The sequence below is a fragment of the Octopus sinensis genome, unplaced genomic scaffold, assembly GCF_006345805.1.
Source record: "Octopus sinensis unplaced genomic scaffold, ASM634580v1 Contig15579, whole genome shotgun sequence".
NCBI classification, from domain to species: domain Eukaryota; kingdom Metazoa; phylum Mollusca; class Cephalopoda; order Octopoda; family Octopodidae; genus Octopus; species Octopus sinensis.
In genome coordinates, this window is record NW_021833807.1 from 42,721 (window position 1) to 65,559 (window position 22,839).

At 34.6% G+C, this 22,839-nt stretch overlaps 2 protein-coding genes across 2 annotated transcripts; one reads left to right on the forward strand and one right to left on the reverse strand.

Annotated features, from left to right (window-relative positions):
* Positions 1-2,193: 2,193 nt before the first annotated feature.
* LOC115230451 lies at positions 2,194-3,602 on the reverse strand. Its single transcript, XM_029800639.1, has 2 exons — positions 2,691-3,602; positions 2,194-2,607 (listed from the first exon to the last, which is right to left on the reverse strand). Exons 1-2 carry the CDS (start codon positions 3,600-3,602, stop codon positions 2,194-2,196), a joined length of 1,326 nt encoding a protein of 441 aa, XP_029656499.1.
* Positions 3,603-4,644: 1,042 nt separating this feature from the next.
* Positions 4,645-4,965, forward strand: LOC115230452 (60S ribosomal protein L30-like). The gene has a single exon (XM_029800640.1). It carries the CDS (start codon positions 4,645-4,647, stop codon positions 4,963-4,965), a length of 321 nt encoding a protein of 106 aa, XP_029656500.1.
* The last annotated feature ends 17,874 nt before the right edge of the window (positions 4,966-22,839 follow it).

Sequence of the window (22,839 nt, forward strand, 5' to 3'; positions counted from 1 at the left end):
TTCTTGAAGCATTCCTTCGACGGCAACATCAAAAGCATCTTCATTGTTTTTTAAAACGACATACCTTTGATATTTCCTTCGACCAAGTGATGATCAATAAGAAGAGCCATTCCCCATTGATCGGGGAATATTCCAAATTCTATTTTCTGGACACACATGTCAGTAAGGGAAAAAGATTTCGATAATTTTAGAAGTGACCTCACTACGGCATGATGGAGAGATGGAAGTTGAATTTGACCGACAGTGGACTTTCGGTGTCTGGAAATAACTTATTTCGAGGTACCGTTTGAGAATATCCACAAAAAGATCAAATACCTTCATATCTTTAAGGAAGTACATTTTGCAGGCTAACTAAGACAGTAATGATAGTCACAAACAATACTAGTTCTAATGTATGGATACTATAAGGCTCATTCTTCTCCATACATTCTTGTATTTGGACTGACAATTCCTCTTTAAGGTTTACTTAGATATTAAACCAGCAGATTTGTTTGGGACGTTAGGATAGTTGAGACTTCGTAACCAAGATTGGTCATCCTTGTATTCGTTGGTAAGGTAAAGTCGAGTTGGGCACTCTTTAAAACTGTATTAAAAAGATTTACTTAAATAATGAAATATATTATAAGAAAATGAGCAGAGTCGTGATCTATACATGTGACTATTATTATTAGCACTGTCATAGGAACATAATGTAATTTAAACTAATTAAGTTCCCACATGTGCCACATATGAGACTATCTTTTCGGTCATAATTTCCATGATGTGCGGTTGTATGCTATACTCCTGAGAGTATCTAGGTCGTCTCCATTTTTCAGTTGTCTTTTAACGCGTTGTAGTTCTTTTGAGATTACAATAGGTAATGTATTTCGTGGGCGTCCTCGGGACGCAGATCTTTCGTCCTTTGCGTAATATGATTCCATTGCCCAGTTAGCATAAACATCCTGGTCGAGTCTTAGAATGTGGCCCAATAGGCGCCAACGTGCTTCGGTAATGTCCACACTGACGGGTCTGCTGTTGCAGATATTGTATAGGGTGGAGTTCTTGATTTTCTTTGGCCAGTTGATGCCAATAAGAATTCTTAACTGTCTTCTATGGAATGCATCAAGAGATTTTGATTCAGACTCAGATATTCCCCATGTTCCTCCGTTGTACAAAAGTATGGGTTTAATAAAAGCATTGTATAATTTGGCACGTAAGGCCGTTCCAACCTCGCGGTTTCGTAGCCAAGTGGTCCGCAGTTTGTTAAGTGCAACAGTCGATAGCATCTTTCTCCTCATAATGTCTTCACTATCTCCTAAAAGAGTTCCAACTTTTTTCGAGTTTCGCCATTTTTCGTCTGTTCTATTTGCCTCCCGGTTGATTGTTACATATTCGGTTTTTTCTATGTTCACTTTTAAGAACCATTTTTCCAGTGCCTGAGGAGCAATGTTCAGCAGTTCTTCGAGAGTCGACTTATCATGAGACAAAAAGTCTACATCGTCGGCATATATCACTTCAGTTATTGAAGTAGACTTCACTAGTTTTCTCAGATCTCTTAGTGCCGCTTCAAGATAGACAATGAATAGTACAGGTGATATTGAATCACCTTGGGGCGTTCCAATGCTTGTTTTGAAAGATCTTGATTGTACGGGTCCGATCTTCACCGTTAACTCGGTGTCTATAAGTAGTGCTCGAACCATTCTGATCGAGTCATTGTCAAGAATAGTTTTGAGGATCTCCATTAGCTTGTCTCTGCGGATTGTATCAAATGCCCTGCTCATATCAATGCCCAATATTGTGGTCGCCATTTTAAATTTCTGAGATATGGCACAGATCCATCTATGTCCCCATACTACATCTGCAGTTGATCGCCCAGGCCTGAATCCACTTTGGCTAGCCGACAGATATTCATTAACAGGGTCCTTAATACGTTCCAGTGTTACGAGCGAGAAGATTTTCCTTATTGTGTTCAAGAGTATGATTGGGCGAATGTTGTTAAGAGGACCTTGCGGCTTGTTGGGTTTTTGGAGAGGAATTAGCGTTCCTTTCCCAATAGGCGGTATGGTATTTCCATGGAACATCTCGTTCAGGAGATTTGTGATTATAGTTGAGATCTCCATTGGGGAGTACTTTATCAATTCACCGTTGATGTTGTCTGGACCCGCCGCACGGTTGTTTTTTATTTTTTTATAGCCTTCAAAACTTCAAGGTGTGTTATTTGTTGTTTAGATAACGTTCTTCACCCTCATCGAGAGCATCGGCCCTGCCATTGAATAGTATTTCGAAGTGGTCGGCGATTGTATTTACCATTTCGATTGGGTTTCCAATTGTTTTCCCATGTTCATCGTGCACAACCAGTTTTGTTTTCTGTTGTCGTCGGCGTAGTAGTCTGATGGCTGCGTACATTTGCGCACCATCCTTTAAGTCTTCAACTTCTGATATTCGAGAGTTTAATAAAGCTTTCACGTATTTAAGATTTTCCTTCTTGATTGTTCTCGATATTTTCCTACGTTCTCTTTTGAGTTTTTCCTTTGCCTCCTTGTCGTTGGTGTTTTCAATTTTCAGTTGGATGGCTTTTGTTTTGTTGCCATTTCGGCAACATTTGGATTCAATGGGTTTGAGTGGTTTCTGAATGCAGTCGTTCCAATGTTTCCGTTGCAGCTTTGTGAATAAGTTTTTCTAATATCCCAGCTTTTGTTTGGGTCTTTTACCGTTTCTGTTACTTTTAGGTTTTCGATGATTGCCTGGGAGTATTTTTCCTTGGTAACATCTGATGTAATCAGTTTTTCCACTGAGTATCTAATTCGGTTTGATTCATTTTCTTTTGAAAGAGGCGATCCAAAAATTCTTTTCAGTCTCAATCGTGCCACAATGACTTTGTGATCGCTCAGTGTAAGTGCCCCGCCATATGACCTGGCATCCAGCAATCGATGTTTTTCTTCTTGTCTACAGATGATATAATCGATTTGATTATAGATGTTGACGTACTCCCCATTTTTGTTTCTTCTAGTCCCGGTCCACGTGGTTTTATGACGTGCCGCATGAGGAAAGACCGTATTGCATAGCAGTAGCTTGAATATGCTGCAGAAGTTCACAAGCATTTCACCTGGTGCATTTCTTATCCCCCGTCCGTGTCTGCCCATGAACACTTCTTCACCACGGCCTTTGCCTGCCTTAGCATTCCAATCACCGGCAATTAGTATAAGGAAGGATGTTTTTATACTCGTGTAGGTCTTTGATAGCATGTGATAGAAAGAGTCTAGTTCATCCACGTTCTTCTTCAGTCTTCCACTTTGTGGGGCGTAGACATTTATAATGCTGATTATTCGATCCGTGTTGGTCAAAGTTTTTTGTCTCAGTTGTAGTACACATATGCGGTCGTTCACACGGTAGTATTTGTGAATTGAATTCCCCTGCCCATAATGACGTGATTCTGATGGAAGGAGAATGATTCGATACTCGTTGTGTATCTCATCTAGCCCGCCTTTGACCTTCGTTTCTTGAAAGCATCCGATAGTTGCACCATATGCATTCAGATCCCGGCATAGGATTTTTCGCTTGGATAGGTCAGATAGTCCTCTGACATTGAATGATAGCAAAGTAAAATCTCTTTGTAGCCTCATATGTGATTAAGACTTTGTGCAATAGAGTTGCGTCACTAACTCAACCAGAAAACTGAACGTGCGTGGGTTTCAACCCACGTTTGGTAAATGTGACTAAATTTAAATTATTACATCAAATAATAAATATTTATATCATTTAATTAAATATATTTATATAGTTTTTTGAGTGAATGTTGTAATGCGACTAGAAAACATATATTTTCAAGAATTACAACAAAATGAACGAAATATAAAGACCCTAGTGAAGGTGGCTTTAATCCACGAGAGTTATAGCAAATATCAACTCAGAATATAAGCCGAGAAGAGCTAAATAACATCAACACTGAGGTAACCCGATTATTATGCTCAAGTAATGAAATAATAAATGTATTTCAACTTATTTACAATTGCAGGGCCTCAAAAACACAATTCCAGTTCACGTCGATTTAAAAAGTGATAAAAATGATAAATTAAAAATCTTTTCAGAAACTTTAAAAATGTATAAATATATCACAATTCTAGTCTCTCTGGACATTTCAGAAAAGCAAATTTTGACTACAACCGAGAAACACAGTCGGGGACAAGGAAGGAGGTGCCCGATGACGTCGCCGTACGAATGAGGAGGTATAAGTTATTGGTGAACAGGGAAGGATAAGGGAGATACCTGAACGGAAGAGTACAGTGAGAATAATTGATAATTTAAATAATCTAAAATCGCTTATTTCTACACGTGTTGAGCAAAATGACAAAATAAACGAAATTTTATTGTCGACTTCGAATTTGCTTGATAAAAATGTCACTTTATTGGAACAGATTGGCCACAGAGTTACTATAGCCAGAAGATTGGTCTATAAATATATTCTCAGAGACAGGACTCTCGTTGTCCTACTTATTTTCGGATATATTTCATTTTTCCTGTCAGTATTTTACGTTCTTAAAGTTCGATTGTCTAAATTGTAAATTGAATTATAATTAAAATTTATTGAATAAAAATATTACTTTAATTAAATAGTCACGTTTTTTACTTGTGGTGATTTTTGTGTTATTTAAAAATTAATAAGAAATGGGACGGAAGAAGGTTGGAGCAGATAATACAAATGCTAATCTTGCTATGGCTGTGAGAAGTGGTAAGTGCTCTCTTGGTCGACGGCAAACACTTCGGTTGATGACGGCAGGAAAGGCCAAATTGGTTGTGATTGCAAACAATGCTGATCATCTACACAAATCAGAGTTAGAATACAATGGATTCATGGGGAAAATTCCAATTCTTCATTATAAGGGGAATAATAACGAGTTGGGGACTGCTTGCGGAAAGAGATTTAAAGTCACCATTATGGCCATCCAAGATCCCGGAGATTCGGATATTATTAAATCCAAGTCTTAATTTTGTGTCTCGTTCTATACTTTAATTTGTTGATTAGCACATATTTTTTGTTTGATTTAACTTTCCTTGGATAATCATTCTCTGAACATCCCTTTTCACTTTCCTTCTGTAAAATATAAATTAGGTCAGGGGTGGCCGAGCATTCGATCGCAGCGTATTTTTTTGTTGTTGAAAATTTTAGCTATTTTCAAACATTGAAGATGAATTCTTAAAACAACTTGCCGATAAAAATCATTATCTTAATGAAACCAAAATGTTTCAAAATTTAGAAAGATTTTTAACACTGAACCAAGAAAAATTGAAATAGAAATTATGAATCTAAAAAATATCGCATTTTAAAATCATATTCAAATGTGAACATGTGGAGATTTATGTATCCAGAAAAATATCGAATTTTTATTGATTCGTATAAACGATTTCTTTCATGCTTAGGAAGAAAAAATTGTTGTCCGAAACATCATTTTAAAGCATGAAAATGATAAAGGCTCAATACAGGACCCGTTTAACGGATGACCATCATGGGGTTTGTATGAGAATAGCAATAAGTTTATACGAGCTAGAATTTGAAATAATCGCAAGAGAATTACAATCCTAAAAATCCCATTAACTTTTAATTACAAATAAATTTTTCTTATTAAGTCGATTGATAAAAATCGCAATCGCCGGTAAAAAAAGTTGGCCACCCCTGAACTAGGGTTTTGAGTTCTATTCAACTCTTCCATCATTTTTTATCTACTGAATTCACTACTTCGTACTTGTATTCAACAGCCATATTTTTAAAGTTTGTATTTATGCTCTCAAAAAGACTTTATAAAAGGCTTTTTATTCCCGACATTCCTACTTTAATTTTGACTTTTAAAGAAATTATATACCACTGGAAAATATGAGCTCAAAATGATTTGTAAGAATTACCAAATTGACTACTTTAATTCATGTCACCGGCTGGATAATGCCCTGGTTGGATAATGCCCTCTCAACATTATTTTAAAAAATAAATATTTTTCAAATTAATTTTGATTAGATTTTTTAATTTTCTTAATTATTTTAGTAATTATCAAAGTTTTTTTTCAAATTAATCTAGCGTGAAAATTTGTTTTGGTTATTTAAGTTTTCAAATTTGAAAAATAATAAGTATATTCGATCAAATCTATATTTCAGAAATGGTTTTACTCAACCTTACAAAGATGAACTTGAAGTAATCAAAAATATTCAAATAGATGTTTATATATTGACCGATTTCAGAAATCTGAAAAAAAAGATACAGAAAATTCAGAACAGTTAATTTTTGAGGAGGAAGGGATAGTATACATAAAATACAAAAACCAGAGGTTACGCTTTTTTCCCAAGAAGAAAAGGAACTTAAACTAAAAACTATCGAGGTGATCGTGATCGTTACATAATTATTATAGATTGAACATATGAGGACACATTTTGGAAGAGATAGTTTTTTCGATATTGAGAAAGGAAATTTATGCAGTAAACCGAGACGAAATTACTGCTGTGATCTCAAAATGCGTTCACTGTCAGGTGCATATGTATTGAATTATTTTTAGTCAAAAAAGTTGATGGCGACTAAGCCAACAATCACTCCTATTATTGCAAGAGGGCCTCAAGATCGCTATATTGCAGATTTAGTGGATTTAGAAGGTATGCTAGCCTTAATAGCGAGAATGGATGGGTATTTTTTTGTATAAATTGTAGTTGGTTGTGGGTATAGACTCATTTTCTAATTCGCAGTTGTAAAACTTGCCAGCGGAAATCAGCGAGGAAATTACTAGAAATTAAAGAACATTTTTTACTTGCCAGGCGGAAAATCAGTCGAAGCATGAAACGACCAAGAGGACACCTTTCGAAATTTTTATGCGAGGAAATCATTTAATCTCGGAGGAAATTAGATTGCGTTGTTGTCTTTGATGGAAATGAAGCGGTTGAATCAAGTCAATCGGAGATAATTGGATTCGATTATTTGGAAAACGAGGACGATTGTTTGAATCAACAAAGTGTGTAGAAAGCCATGTTCTCGCCGGAGAAAAAATGAAAAGGAGGCGGAAATGGAAATTGATGAAGATTTAGCAGTAGGAGATAATGTCCTGCTGAGACATGATATTGATGCGAATCCAAATAACCGAAAATACCCCCTATACGATCAGATGATTCCACTATATATGAAACATCGGAGGTTGATAAGACCAGTGCGTACTTAAAGATCTTAATGACGAATCATCAAAATATGTACACAAAAGTCGTATAAAAAAATATGACTCTTATAAAAAAAATTTTATATAATAAAAATTCATGAATTTTAATATTTATTTTTAATGGTAGACCTAAAAAATTGTATAATTATAATAAAATACGTTATTGATTCGGAAAAATTGGTGATGCCGGTTTTTTCCGACTCTTTGAAAAATTCTTTCAATCAAAAAATTGAATAAATCGACTTAATTCCATTATCAAGTTATTTTTAATTAATTATCAGGTTATTTTCGTTTGATTTAAAAAAAATTTTAAGGGGGTATTATCCAACCCAGGGCATTATCCAGCCTGTGACAATTCATATTCGTAATTTGAGGTTACGAAATAACAAAATCAAGAAGGGATTTAGTAGATCAAAAGTATTATTACGACGATTAGCAAGGATCTTTACTTTGCCTCTCTCCATACTCATGCAACATTTGATGTATAAATGCTTTTGTGTATAAATAAATCTACTGCCTTCAGATAGAAAATGAATTTTAACTATAAATTTTTGCCAAAATGTTTTTAAAGTATGCAGGAACTTGTTTCTAATAATTTATAATCTTATCGAAATTTATGATACGAATTTTGAGAAAACTACATTGAAATTAATTATTTGGGAATACAAAATTACAGGAACGGTAATATGGTACAAAACTGACATGGGATATGAATTCATAACAAAGTTTTTTTTATTATCAGAAAAATTTAGATAAAATAATCACCTAAATGTGCTTGTAGATTATGTATTTTTACTCATATTATAAGTTAAAGAATTCAATACGTTTTCCCATCAAGACTAATATAAGATCGTTAGCTGATGATGAACGTTGCCAGTTTGTTGTAAGAAAATTTCTAAAGGGATTTCAAGCTCCTAAAGTGACAGGAGTCAGTGGGAAAACATTAAAAGGACGTCATTGCTAAATTAAGAAGGACTAAGTAATTTACAATTAAATAGTTATTTACAATAAGGATTCAACTTTACTTAATTTTCTAGTCAACTTTGCCTATATAAATTCAGCACCGAACCAATTTTTAGAACAAATGAAAATCACATACATGTCTTCTTAGCACATTCAACTTTTTTGTACTTCTGCGAATTTAGATTACTATCCCAACTTTACAAAGACATTCTATACATTCCCTCACTGCCAAAATCTTGTATTCGTAGATCCATTTATCATTCAGATTATAATATTTGCCATCATGAAAACATCCTTCAAAACTGATGTCATCGTCGATTACGTAATCTTTTTATTATTAACAAAACATTTAAACTTCTTATAGAGATACAGCATCCTCTCTTTATAAAGCTCGGATCGTTTGGCTCGTACCCCTCCGGACAGGGCTTATTTGTACAATAAAAGTCATAAGGACTCTAATAATTAGAAAGAAAAAAGATACCGTGCAATAACAGAGAATACATGGTTTATACCCTTCTCCGAATATATAGGGATGCCAAGCACTCCCAATTGAGTACATCCTCCTGTCTCCGTCATAATAACACATCCCTCGATAAATATGAACTATAAAACATTTGAAGGGTAATAGAGGACAACCAGGGCATTCGGGACAACACCGTTCGTCAGATTGGCGATATGACTGGCAGGAGGGGCATAGAATTTTATCACATTTCGCTTTGCCTCTCTAAAATTAAGGGATAAATTAATGTCATTACGTCACACGAGCAGGTTTTACATGAAATTGTCCAAATATCTCCATCATTGTGAACTATTCCTCGGTTAAAGTCATAGCATTTGTCTCGTTCCACTAATTGGTTGATGTCTGGGATGACAAAATCATCTTGTGCTATGAAAGTTACCGCGTGGCAAATAATATTCAACATAATCTACAAATTTAAAATTATATTAAGAACAGGACGACTTGAGATTTGATTTGATTTTTTTGAAAGAATAAACACGACTTTCCCTTGGCTTAGTTTGAGAGCGAAATCAGGAGTTATCTGTGAAAATACCCCCTTTTAGCTTTATATTTTATTTGATCACTTGGGAAAATGTCTGCAGTTCAAATTTTAATAATTGTCGAAGACTTATGTTATTGTCAATTTCTTTCATTTCAATTTCAATCTTGCTTATTTTTTGGTTTATTATGTTTGGAAAATGAACCAGAAAGTCTATTTGACATTCTTTGGAAAGCTTGATATAAATAACACATAAAAATTGGTTTTTAGTATATTTTTCACGGTCATATACAATGATCGGACTTTTAGCTGAATTTTAGAATTTTATAATACAAATACATAAATATCCTGTTATTGGTACTGATTCAACCATGCCGGTGATAGAACCACTCATCCCAGTTAGGGATAATACAATCTCTTCATCAGCAATTGCCTGAGCTAAGGGAATGTCGATTGGAAGGTTGGAGCATTCAATCTGACTGTTCATAAAAGTCGTTTTACTTTGCAGTGAAGACGACAATGATCTGTACATTCATTCTTCAAGTTGTACTCTAATCCTAAAATTCCATAATATAAATGAATTCTTATTATTTCATCTTTTAAAAAATAGGCTTTAATCTATTGATTTAAAAATTGTTTTTACGTAGAAATCTATTTCCGTAGGACCAACGTTGAGCGTGACTACTCCAACATCCCCAGGTCTGCTTCGAGACTCAAGTACTCCACTAAAGCCTAAAAACTATTCAATTGAGTTAACTTTGACAAGTCGGCTTCAATTTTAAAGAACCAGTAAACACAAGCCCGTCTTGATCGACAAACTTTAAATGGAGACTGAATAAAAGTAAATTTATGACAGGAAGAGTTAATGTCCCATTTATAGTGTTAGACTGTTTGATGTATAAAGAGAAATCGAATTATACTTTGTTATTGACTAATTGGCTGTCATTTGCTATTAAGTGAAAATTTTCGTACAGAAATATGTCACATTTTGTTTCTGTTTTTTCTTCTATTAATGATTAAAATATTTATTAAACCTTTAAATTGAATGGAATATACTAATTTATTATCAATTAATTCAAATAAGCAGAATATATGGTCACTTTTATTTCTTAAAACAGAAAAAAGAGAAACTAAACTATATAAAAATAAATAACCTTGACGAATGTTTAAAGACTTTATAAGTTGTCCAGTAAATGTCTTTTCATTCTCAATCATGTGAATTACAATCGAGGCTGATTGATTTAAACTCAAAGTTGATTCAGAAGAAACACAAAACAATAATTATTTATTAATAGTAATACAATATTCGAAGTATTCTGAAATTTAGCTGCAGGCTTTTCAAATAAAATCTCGTCGCCGTATACGAGAGATGTAATAATCTGATCATTTTCAAGATCAGCGAAATCTCTAACAGTAATCTTCAAAAATTACTCTGAAAAATATATTGACAAGATTGTAGTTTTATTCAATATTCGAATATTAACTACTCCATAAATATCACCCGTCTGGTCTTTAATCAACGAATACAATTCATTTTTAGGGGTACCATCCTTTTTTCTACTTTGTTTCTGTATTGAGTAATCCATTTGTAGTGAGTCTGTGGTAATATTTTAAAATTTATGTTGTTTACCATTGTCGTAAACGTCAATCTCATCAATACAAACCTTACAACACTTTCCTGTATCATATTTCACCTTCTGACAGTTAAGAGGCTCACATTTGAGATGCAAATAGTCACAAATTATGTCACCGAGCGAAGAGCACTCGCACAAAAGACAATAGTTTTTGTTCAAGTCTTCAGATTTAGGATAAAATTTTTCTCCAATACCAATAAATTCCCCATCATATACACAGCCTATGGAAGATATATTATCTTAATAATACCTCCCTCCACCGGATAACTTATAGACTTTCCATCTTGAAAGGGTAAAAAGTGAGTCGGAAAAATATTACTAATATATAAAAGTATTCCAATCATTGTGTTTGTTTGCGTAAAATAGTTTATTTATTTACATAATAAATTAACACTCTTGGTTAATTGTCTAGAAATTAGAATTTAATAAAAATTATAAAAATAAAAACAATTCTTTTGTTAATTTTTAGATATATTAATTAGAATTTTAATATATATAGCGCTTTTCGACAATTGCTGTGTGATGGTTTGTAACAATATATAATGAGTATTACAGGACGATAGTAGTTCAAGTGATTTTTCTATTGAAGAAATTGATGAATATTTTCGTAATTATCAAGAAGACGATGTAATAACTTCCAATGTAGATCAGTTTAAGGAAATGTTGCAATCCACTAATCAACAAATTCAGGCGTATTTTCTTCATTTGTTAAAATTTAAGTATTACTGGAAAGCCCCATAAAATCTATTATGAAAGTATACTTACAACTCCAGCTAAACACTCGTAAGAAAAATTCTATATAAAACACACAGAATCTCAAAAACTGACAAGAATTCTTCTAAATCCAAAATAATGGCAATTGGGACTTATCAGGACTCAGTTAATTACCAGAAAGTCTCATCTCCTGATTTGTTTGTAGAACAGAACACTGTAGAAGAGGTAGGTCATTTGTCTTATTGTCAGTCAATGACTTCGAAGGCAGTTCCCGGCAAGCTTTTGAATCCGATTTTTTCAACTCCTACTCAAAAAATAATAGTTTTCGTTATATTATCTTAAAATAGAATCGAGAGTGTTTTTCGACTAATAAGCAGAATTCAAAACTGACTAAAATTGTTAAAGCCGTCAAATCTGTAACTAAAAAACAAGAATTTAGTCACAAAAAAGTACAAAATATTTAAAATATGAAAGGCATGGCAGCAGTTTGACAACAAACCAGTGGAGACTGATAGACATTTGGAGAAACGTAAGGCAGAACTAGAAAGAAAGGTGTTGGAGATGAAAAAGAGTCGAGAATTGAGACAAAAGTTGGTTCAGGAAAGAAGAAATGAAATACAAGCAAAAATCAATAAAAAGGAAATTACAAAAACGCCGGCAAAAAAGCATGTTGAAGTGATCCAGGTCCAAGAAAAGCGCGAAGAAAGTTATGACATTAGCAATTTAAAGGAGGATTATTTTGATGATGAGACTTGTCCTGAGAATGAGATCCCTGAATGGGCCCGATCCAGTTGTGAACTGTAAGTTATGTGTAGAGGAGCTAATTTTGGAGCAATGTCGTCACCAATTGAAGGAAAATATAGACCCTGTCCGTATTTTTGGAAAATTGGATCTGTCAAAGGTCAATGAGATGTTTGCATCGTTCGGAGTTCAAGATTATGGACACGACGATACAGTGTGGGACAAAGAACCAGTTTGTCAAAGCTGAAGAATATTTGACAGATAACAAAAATATGTTGTTTTCTATGCTATATTATATACAAAATAGTGAGAAGTAACAATCAAATAATTTTTCTAAGGATTAATTAGTTTTAGCATTCTTTTGTGGAATTTTCAATTCTGCTTTATCCAAAATATCATCGTCACATTCTTGTATTAGTTCAAGCTTTTTTGTGCCTGATTTTTGTGATTTTGACACTGCATTATTGCTACAATTCATTTACCTGAATATTGATAAACCCTACTTCCTCTGGCTTTTTTCAATATTTTTTCTGAATATTCAGAACTCCTTTCTACTTCTATATTAAATCCACTTTCACATGTCATAATGAGTTTACAGATATCTTTGTAACTTTTATTTTTAAAATTTATATTGTTGATTTTTAAAATGACGTCGTTAACTTGTAAACCAGCTCTTTCAGCAGGCGAATTGGGGATTATCTCATTTATTATGTGAGTTTTTTGACCCGGAATCGAATCCAAGACCATTCCGTATATACAGTCTGGGCGTTTCAATATTATTCTGCGTTCATTCATTAGAGCACAAAGGTTAAAATTTATTCATAGACTTAAAAAAATAACTTTAAATTTATTGTGTTAATTAATAAAAATAATAAATTATCTCGAATTTACAAAAATTATCAATTTATAATCAGTCAAACTGAGGCTTTTACTTGGTAAAGAATTCATTTCAACAAATCCGTCTGAAACAACATAATTCATACTAGTTTGGGTCTTTGGCTTCCTTACACTGATCGACAAATCAACTTCCAGCGATTTCTGCATAATACTTAACCGCTACGAGCATCAAAAAAGTGTTTGCACTAGTAAAGATATTTCACAATAATTTTTATCGTGTATTTGTTTTGCATGACTTCTTAAATTTTGTTCTACAATAAATGGATCATTGTAATTCTACTAACATCGACAGCAAATCAATTCATAATCCATTCTAGATTGCATTTTTTACTCTCTCTATTTAGATATCAAAAAGAAGAACGAAAAAAATTTGGAATTCAAAGCTTTGATTACTTGGAAATGAAAACTATGCTCTGTCATATTTTTAATTCTTTTTTGATTTGGTAAACAGTTTGAATAAAAAATTATAGGATTTTTTATGTTCTGTTAATAATGGTAGAACTTTAGTACAACATTATGATTAAAAACAGAAATCAGTCATATGAATTATTCTAATGTATTAGTGTTGCTTATATCCAGTCAATCGTGATCAAGAGAACATTAGAAAGCATGCGCCTGGAGTATAAACTCTTTTCTACAGCGGCGAAGCATGCAATTAAATCGGACTCGAGAACTACTACAAAAGTGGCCTGCCCTGTAAAATGGATAAGTGTACCCGTCGAAGACATTTGTTCGGGCTCGAAGAGGAGAATCGACTGAAAGCAGACACAATAATTAAAAATCAATTTTATCTGGACTTTTCGAATTATAAAACAGCCAGCGAGATCCTCTGAATAAGGAATATAAACTCCCTCGTATCTCTGCGCGATAGGTGCACAGACAATCAAGTTTCTTAAGATGAGCAAGCGTCTTGGCCCCAAAAACACAGGAAGTCTCGACGGCAATTGTCCAAAAGCAAAATCGATTGCGTAAATCCTCGTATTTCGTTAGTTTCGCAAATTCGGCCTTCTCGGCCAACGAACCGGGTCGACAAGCCGTGGAATTCAAGGCTCCATTGGCGAAAGAGTCAGCACAGGTGACGTCCCAAACAAGCTGGTTCTCGGATTCAAAAGCGAAAAGCGTATAGCCGTCAAGACGTTTTGCATCTTCAAGGTCGAGGCCCGTCGGTTCCAGAACTGAAGGGAAACCAGCTCTTTCCAGAGCTTTTTGAATCTTTCCAGAGTCTATAAGGCGGAGAGAGATTATACAGAAGGTGGTGTATATATACAACATAACTTGTCATCGCGCAACTGGAGAGTCATCATTTTGGTTAGTCTCTTTATTTACTCACTCTATTGTACGGAATAACAAGTTTTAATATTTTGACACGTGGAGCCGCAGAAGAAGAGATTAACTCAGAATCGAAAGAAACGGAATTATCCTTAGAAGTAAAAATTCATAATGAAAAGTATAAAAGCAAAGTTACAGAAGACGCAAATGAAAATTGTCAAAAAAGATATCAAAATTGGAAATAATGTTACAATTAAAATTGATTTCAATAAAAAATGACGAACTTATTGTTAATAAACGAAAAGAGTTAAAATGCGCAGCGAATCGACTGGCAATTCCCGCGCAATAAAAATATAAAAACAAGAAAATGTAGTTATGTGTGGTTATAGATTCTGTGACAGGTAAGAGGCGGAACCACGCCGGAGGCGGAACCTGGAGGCGGAATTTTTAATAAACAATAATTTTTTGATTTAATTTTCATTGGAAAAGCATTTAGGGTTAGGGTTAGTTTTTCACTTGGGGAAAAAGTGAAATAAAGTTGAGCAAAAAATGTATATTTGAGTGTTTTAATAAATATTTTAGTGTACAATTTTAATTTTAAAAAAAATTTGAAAAATTCCGCCTCCAGGTTCCGCCTCCGGCGTGGTTCCGTCTCTTACCTGTGACAGATTCATTTTCAAAATTCGCAGCCGTAAAATTAGCTATACGGAAATCCGCGGCGAAAATTACGAAAAAATTAATGAATGTTTTTATGATGATTGACCCCCCATTCATTCTACATATGTTTTTAAACGGAGAACCTGAAAAATGTAGAATGTAACAAAATACGTTATTGATTAAAAAAATTGATGATGTGGATTTTTCCCAAGTCTTGGTTTCAAATATCCGAACTATGATGTCAAATATCCACATTGCGATATTAATGTAAAAATTAAGTATTTAAAAAATATAAATGGATTTTTGTTCGTTCGGAATGAATACTTTTGTTAAAACTATGAATACTTCTTCAAACAAGGGACAAAATATTCACATAATTGGAGCCATTAATGAGAACAAATTAATATATTTGGAACGAAAACGCAAACATTTTAAAAAAGAGGATTGTCAGTAAAGGTTCAGAAATATGATCAAAAGTACAAATGAAAAATATTCAGAAATTGGTATTGATAGACAACGCACTGGCACATTCACAGTTAGAGAAAATGATAGAAGAATTTCGAGATATTGAAATTATAAGATTGGGACCTTACAGTAGACCATTAAATCCAATAGAGGAATGCTGAAGCGTGCATACGAGTGAACTAAAAAGAAAAATGGCGATTAACTACATTCAACTTTGAGCAGGGAAAAACTCTTATATGGGATTCTACATGCTGTGACACATTCTCCAGCGGGAACCTAGCCATGTCGGCCGTCAACCCAGACTTTGCTTCCAATCGCGCTGAACATATCTAAATAATCACAAAAATTGTTCCGCGTAGCCCCTGGATCTTTACGCGTACCCCTAGGCACATGTACCCCCGGTTAAGAAACCCTGCTGTAGAGCCAAATGTATGATCGGAAAATTTTCTGGAGTTTTGTTAAAAATAAACACATGGGTCCAAATTGTACTAGTAATCGTTGTATTCTTTCACTGCCATTCTCTGATGTCAAAGAATCCTTTTTGGTTATAATGAAATTAAATTTTCAATAATTTAATTGAAAGTTCTCATCAGAAAAAAATTAAAATAAAAGGGTTTCGCACCACTTTAATGTTGGGAGCTGCTGCTTTAAAATATTGAATTTTAAAAGAAACTTTGAAAAATAAATTTCCGAGAGATTTTTTAGGCAAGTTAAATATAGACCCAAAGCTTGTCATTACTTTGGTAGCCCCTGAATCTAGACTGCGCGTTGACATGAATCTGCCCATCCATGCACTATACGTGGGCCCTAAGAGGTTGAGGTTGATGGAGTAAAACAATACAAATAACGAAAACGGAAATTGAATAACTAACATGTTCTTTCCAGAGTTAAACTTTATTGCAAATATAGTTACTTTTTACTTATTTTCCGAGGCGTGGTGACAACAATATTTTTTTAGATTAAATAGTATAAATTTTTTCAAGATAAAACCATAAATTTGAAATAGCAATGACGACTGAAATCACTTGCACCGCAAAAGATAAATTGACTGCTAATTCTGGTAGTTGTGTCACCAGGGAGGATTGATATACAAAGAATGAATTGACGATTTCGGACTCGCAACCGTTGGCGATCCCCACCCGGAGTAGGTAAGGTGCAAATTCTGAGATGAGGCGGGAACATACACTTCTCGCTGCCAATTTAGCGAAAGTAGTTTCCAATTGCTATAACCAAGATTAATTGATTTAAAATCACCTTTTCAATAATCTGGCTATTATTGGATACTTGCTCTCTGAAAAAGTAGGAATTACTGACATTTTTTTAATTTAACTCAAGAATCACTAACAGTTAATTAGGGTAATTAATTAGGTGATTCCAACAATCCTTAAGATTTTTCTCAGCTTTTCCCAATGTTAAACTCTGGACCCAATGCAAGTGCGGAACGGAAGGGGAACAGTTTTAGTAAGGATTTGAATCGGGGTAATGTGCTTCAGACATTTCTGATACGCCGTCTTGAATTGTTGCCTTGAAATCATCCGTGGAGTCCGTATGGTGCAAACCGTTTTTGATAATGAACAGAAGGCCCCCGCCAAGTCGGTTAAACCGGCCTAAGCGGATACAGTTATATCCCGGAAATGAGGGAGTAATAGAGGAAGGTGTTAATCTGGTTTCTTGCAAGGCAGCTACATAGATGTTATGTTTTTTGAGGGATGTCCGTAATTCAAGAACTTTCCCTCTTATTCCATTGATGTTTTGTTGGAGTATGATTAGATAGGGTCTCGATTTTCCTCCACATCGCCCGAAAGCAGAATGCTCAGGCCTTTCGTCCATCGGGGGCTGAGATCATGGGATTTTCGTCTGGATAATTCCAGCTGGGAAGAGTGCTTTCTCGAATTCTGTGCGCCTTCAGAGTTGTTGTTGTTGTTGCATAACCCCGGTCTCACATTAGGGTATGAGACCGGCGGCTAGCAGAAACAACAGCGCCTTCGCGGGTTGTTTGTCGATGTGGGTCACCTTCTCGTGGTGGCAAATGATAGTTTCTCATGGAATTAACTACCAAAAGACCCACAACCTCCCCCCTGTCGGATCGGATACCTTCCGTGACGTTGGTGGCAGCAGAGCAGGCGCCTTCAGAGTCGTAACAACTGGTGAACTACATGATGCAACGTGACAAAATTACTATAATTACTGACATTCAAAACTGGTTTGTAATAAAAAATGAAGTTTTTTTCATTAATTTTTGTCAATTATCTTAATTTTTAATGGCAAACCTAATACCTAATAAAATAAGCCACATGTGAACACGCTGTTGATTTACTTTGTGGTGCTCTCTCAATTATTTGCTACACTTTATTTTTTTATCTGGATTCAGAAGGAATAATTCAAGATGTATTTTCCTTTAATGATTTAATTATCTGAAAGTTCATCATTTTTGTGATATTTTCGATTTTATTCCTTTAATCTACTTTTTTACTTATTTATACTTTTTGTGATATTTTTCTTTAATATCTATTTTTACTTTTTTTTTTATTTTATTTCTATTTTTACTTATTTCTTATTTATAATTTTTGTGGTATTTTTTGATTTTGTTCTTTTAATCTCCTTTTTTACTTATTTATACTTTTTGTGATATTTTTATAAAAAAATAATTTTAATATATTTTTTTTTAGAAATCAATGTAATTAAATGTGATAAAGTTAGTTAGAGGACTTCCCCGCTTCGTAGATGGAGAAACAGTTTCCTCGTACGATGGCAAGGGAAATCTTCTGAAGGAGCCAGCCCGTCTCGCGTGTGTCATTTCTCTTCAGAGAGATCAGACGTCCGAGCTTATAGAGGAAAGTCAAAGACTTTTCCCCAATGACCCCTGAAGTCTCGACAGCAACAGGGGCGAATAGATATCGCTCCGAGAGTTCTCTATATTTCGCAATCTTAAGCTTTTCTGTTCTAAGGGACACCGAACCGGCTGCGACGGCTGACAAGGGAAGATTAGGTTCAGAGAAAGTATCTGAGCATGTCGCGTCCCAAATCAGCGACTTGCCGAACTCAAAGGGGAAGGTGGATAGACCGTCAGGTCTTTTTCCGTCTCCCCTAGCAAGCCCAGCCGGTTCTAGGATTGATGGAATACCGGCAGCATTGAGACCCCTCAAGACAACGTCATTTAAGCCTGTGTGGCGTGGTGCCCGCCCAGCACTGCGTCTGCAGGAAAGAGGGTGTAGACCGTACTGGTCGATCATGGCCCCACAGCGGCACAGTATTTTAATGTTGCAAATTTATTATGTCGCGAGCCGACCGAGCGCTAGACGCGACCAATCAAATTTACTCAATGTCAATCAATGTCAAAATAACCTATTTTATTGATAGATCAAGGACAATTATTATTTCTGACTGTTATCTAACTTCTTGAGTCGTTTGGCATGTACTTTCATTACTGATCCATCACTATTTTCCACATTGACAAAATTGTTAGACAGTTTTGCAACAATAGTGAATGGATCCCCGTATGGATGTTCAAACCTGGTTAATCTCAAGGAAGGATTCGTCCCATAATCTTTTTGAATGCGAACCTTTTAAGAAGTAAAAGTAAAAAGATAGCCAAGCTAATTAAAGGCCTCACGAGACACCCGGCCAGCCTCGCCAATCCGTTCCCTCGGATCACAGAAATCGACAGACGTTCCAGGAGCCAAGAATACTCTCTTGGATCGTGGCTAGTCCTTGAAATCCGTCGAGCGAGCGAAGGAAGCGGAGTGTCTTGGGGCCGAAGATCCCGGAGGACTCCACGGCAATTGGAGTAAAGAACAGCGATTTGGAGAGGTGGCCGTACTTGAGAATCTTTCGCTCCTCGGCCTGCCTCGAAGCGTGCCCAGGATAGGCGGCGGACAGAGCGAGATTTCCCAGCGAGAACGTGTCCGAACAGGTAGAATCCCAAATAAGGGATTTCCCCTGCTCGTATGGGAAGGTGGACATGCCGTCTGGGCGTTTGCCATCCCCTCTATCCAATCCAACAGGTTCAAGGATTGACGCGATGCCAGCTGAAGCGAGGGCTCTCTGTATGATCGAGTTGAGTTCACTGTGACGGGGGGCACGACCGGCACTCCGCCGGCAAGCGAGGGGATGCAAACCGTATTCGTCAACAATTCCCCCACAACGGCATTTGTGCGTCTGGCAGATTTTCAGCCCGACACGGAGGGAGATTGCAATTCTTAGGCATTCCTTGTCCACCAGGTTCCCGATGGAAGGGAGAGCCTTTAACCAGACACCGCTGCCTTCGCAGCGACCTGCACGGAGGCAAGCGATATATTTCCGGTGTTTCTTTTCGGTTGATATATATTTCCTCCAGTGCTGAAAACTCTTTCGCTTTCTACAGACGAAGCAGGAGCTGTTAAATATTTCAACGCCATTTTACTTAAGCGGGGAAATATATTCGTGAAGTTCTTCCACCACGTAAATATATTATCAGTTCGTGGTATTAAATCTAGCTCTAAATAATTTTGAAGTTCCGTCAAATAGCAATGTTGGTAATTTTTCTCCATAGACATAATTCGGTTAGAAGATGAAATTTGAGAAAATATTTCTTCAAATGTTAATGTTTCCGAATTTTGTATTTTTGTCAAAGAAATGGCATTTTCAGATAACTTCGTGTCAGGAGAATTACTATCCTTCATATATTTAACAATCAATTTTTTAATTCTTTCAATCATACAAGTCTTATGAAATCTTGTTTTAAATCTGGGATCCAATGTTGTTGTAATACATAGTGATTCGTTTTCAAAATAAAAGGTAAATCTTTTATCAATAGAGGACATTAATTTTTCAATTGTTTCTTTGATTTCATAAAATTCACAAGATTCTTTTGCCTTTTCAAGAAATAAGAGAATTGTTTTGATTGAAGGAATAATCATGGAAGCAGTAGCACTCCTTTTGCTCGCTTCAATTGTTATTTCCTCAAATGGTTTCAAAATTTTAACAATTTTTTCTGCTGTTATTCACTGTATATCTGATAATATTGAAAGATTATTATCAATTGCAAATGTTACGAGAGCTTTTCGTTGTTCGATCACTCTCGATAACATGTAATAAGTAGAATTCCATCTGATATTAATATCTCGAGTAGAATTCCATCGAAAATTTCCATACAACGCTCGAAATGTTAAACAAAATATTTAATTACATTTTTAATAAAATAAATTATATGTCACAGTCCAGACGTGCGTCACGCCGGACGTGAGTCACTTGTTAAAAATTTATAAAAATAAATAAAAAATAACTAAATAGATATACCTTACTCCAATTATACCACATTAGTGTTTTTTATGTCTTTTTTTGGATAAAAGTTCATATTATTCACCCACAAAAAACAAACATAACGCATTTTTGACCCGACATAACGTTTTATCGATTAACTTGAATTTTTTTTATTTAAAAAAAATTTTAAAATATTAAAAATTATTTTTATCTCTTGGGCCTCTTGCAATAATAGGAGTGATAACCGGCCTTGTAGCTAGCAATTTTTTGGACTGAAATCGAATAATTTAACTAATACCTGACAATAAGCACATTTTTCAATTATTTTGCTAATCTCTTCACGAGTTGCACCATATATCTTTCCCTTAAGCATAGAAAACATTTTATCTCTTCCAAAATGTACATAATTGTGTTCACACTAATCATAATTAAATAAATTGATACTTCTATATATTTCAGCTTTAACTCTTGTTCTTCTATGCAGAATAATCTGACTTTTTTATTCTTTTGGTATATGTAGGCTATATTTTCCTCAATAAGTATTCGGTTAGCAATCCTACGTAATCTAAAACGTTCTCTTCTACTGATTCCGTCATCAAATGATCCAAATTGTTTAAAAGTTTTTATTTTCAATAAATCCTCTTGTGATAGTGTAATTAGAAACATTTGATAACGTGCAAAATTTAAAAATAAAATACAATAATATATAATATTAATTAAGAAATTGTGATTTTTGAATGATTTTATTATATAGAAAATATAAAAATATCCAAAATCTGACCAAGTGACTCACGTCCGGCGTGACTCACGTCTGGACTGTGACATTTAATTATTTTTATTTTATATATTTTATCGTTTATTTCAAAGAATTTTTTCCTTGTCACGTTGTTATCTTTGTTGAAGTATTTTCCACTGTTCTATGTTTTCTAGATGCCTAAAATGAAAATTGATCACGAAAAAAAACTCGAAATAGCCCAATATATTAAACGGAACCAGCTTTCAGAGCGCAGAATTGCGGAAAATTTCAAAGTTAGCAGGGGGCTACAATTTCACGTATAAAAAAAGAATTTCTATTTTCTTGAATGGAACTATTTATTCTGATTTATCCGAGCAAACTAGTGATTCCGAAAAGCTTAAAAATTTCGATCTTAAAGTTTTCGAAATTTTTCACAAATTGCGACTTGAAAAAGTTTCCTTATCTGGACCGACCATTAAGAAAATTGGGTCGATGGTCGCTTCAAAATTATCATTGAATAATTTCAAATCGTCTAATGGTTGGCTTCAAAGATTCATGAAACGACATAATTTTACAATATAAAACATTGTGTGGTGAAAAGGGTTCCGCAGATACATCCATGCTCCCTCATTTTTTCCAAGAACTAGATACAAAAGTTGTTTATTATGGTAAAGAAAATGTATTTAATTGCGACGAAACTGCACTTTATTTCTAAAATACACCAACTAAGTCATTTGTACAATGTGGTGAAAATTCGTTTGGTTTTAAGCAGCACAAGGAAAGGGTTAGCCTGCTTCTATGCTGCAGTTATCTTGGAGAGAAACTCGAGCCTTTAATTATCGGCAAATATCGAAACCCTCGGTGCTTAAAACAATTCAATCCTGATGTTTTTAACGTCATGTTCTTTTCTTCTAAAAATTCGTGGATGACAACTGAAATTTTTAACAGAAAGTAATATTGACAAAAGAATGACTTTCTCTTTAACGGTATCTGGATTTAGAACCAGAAACTTGTTATTTCTGGATGAATTCGGATTTAATTTGCATACCTCAACAAATTATGAATATGCAGAAGTAAATCATGATCCGATTCTATATCAACCTGTATCAAAGGGAAAAATATATCGTTGTGTTCAATAATATCCATAATGGGAATAGAACTTTCTAAAATAATTGATGGTGCGTACAACACAATTATTTTTTCTGAGTTTATCAATGAATGTTTTACAAAAGGAATTTTCACTGATGATTCTGTGATAATTTTAGATAATGTTAAATTTCATCATTCTTCAAATGAGGATATATTAATGAAATACCCTGTAAGAAAATTTCATGGAGACAGTGGATCAGTAAATCATGATG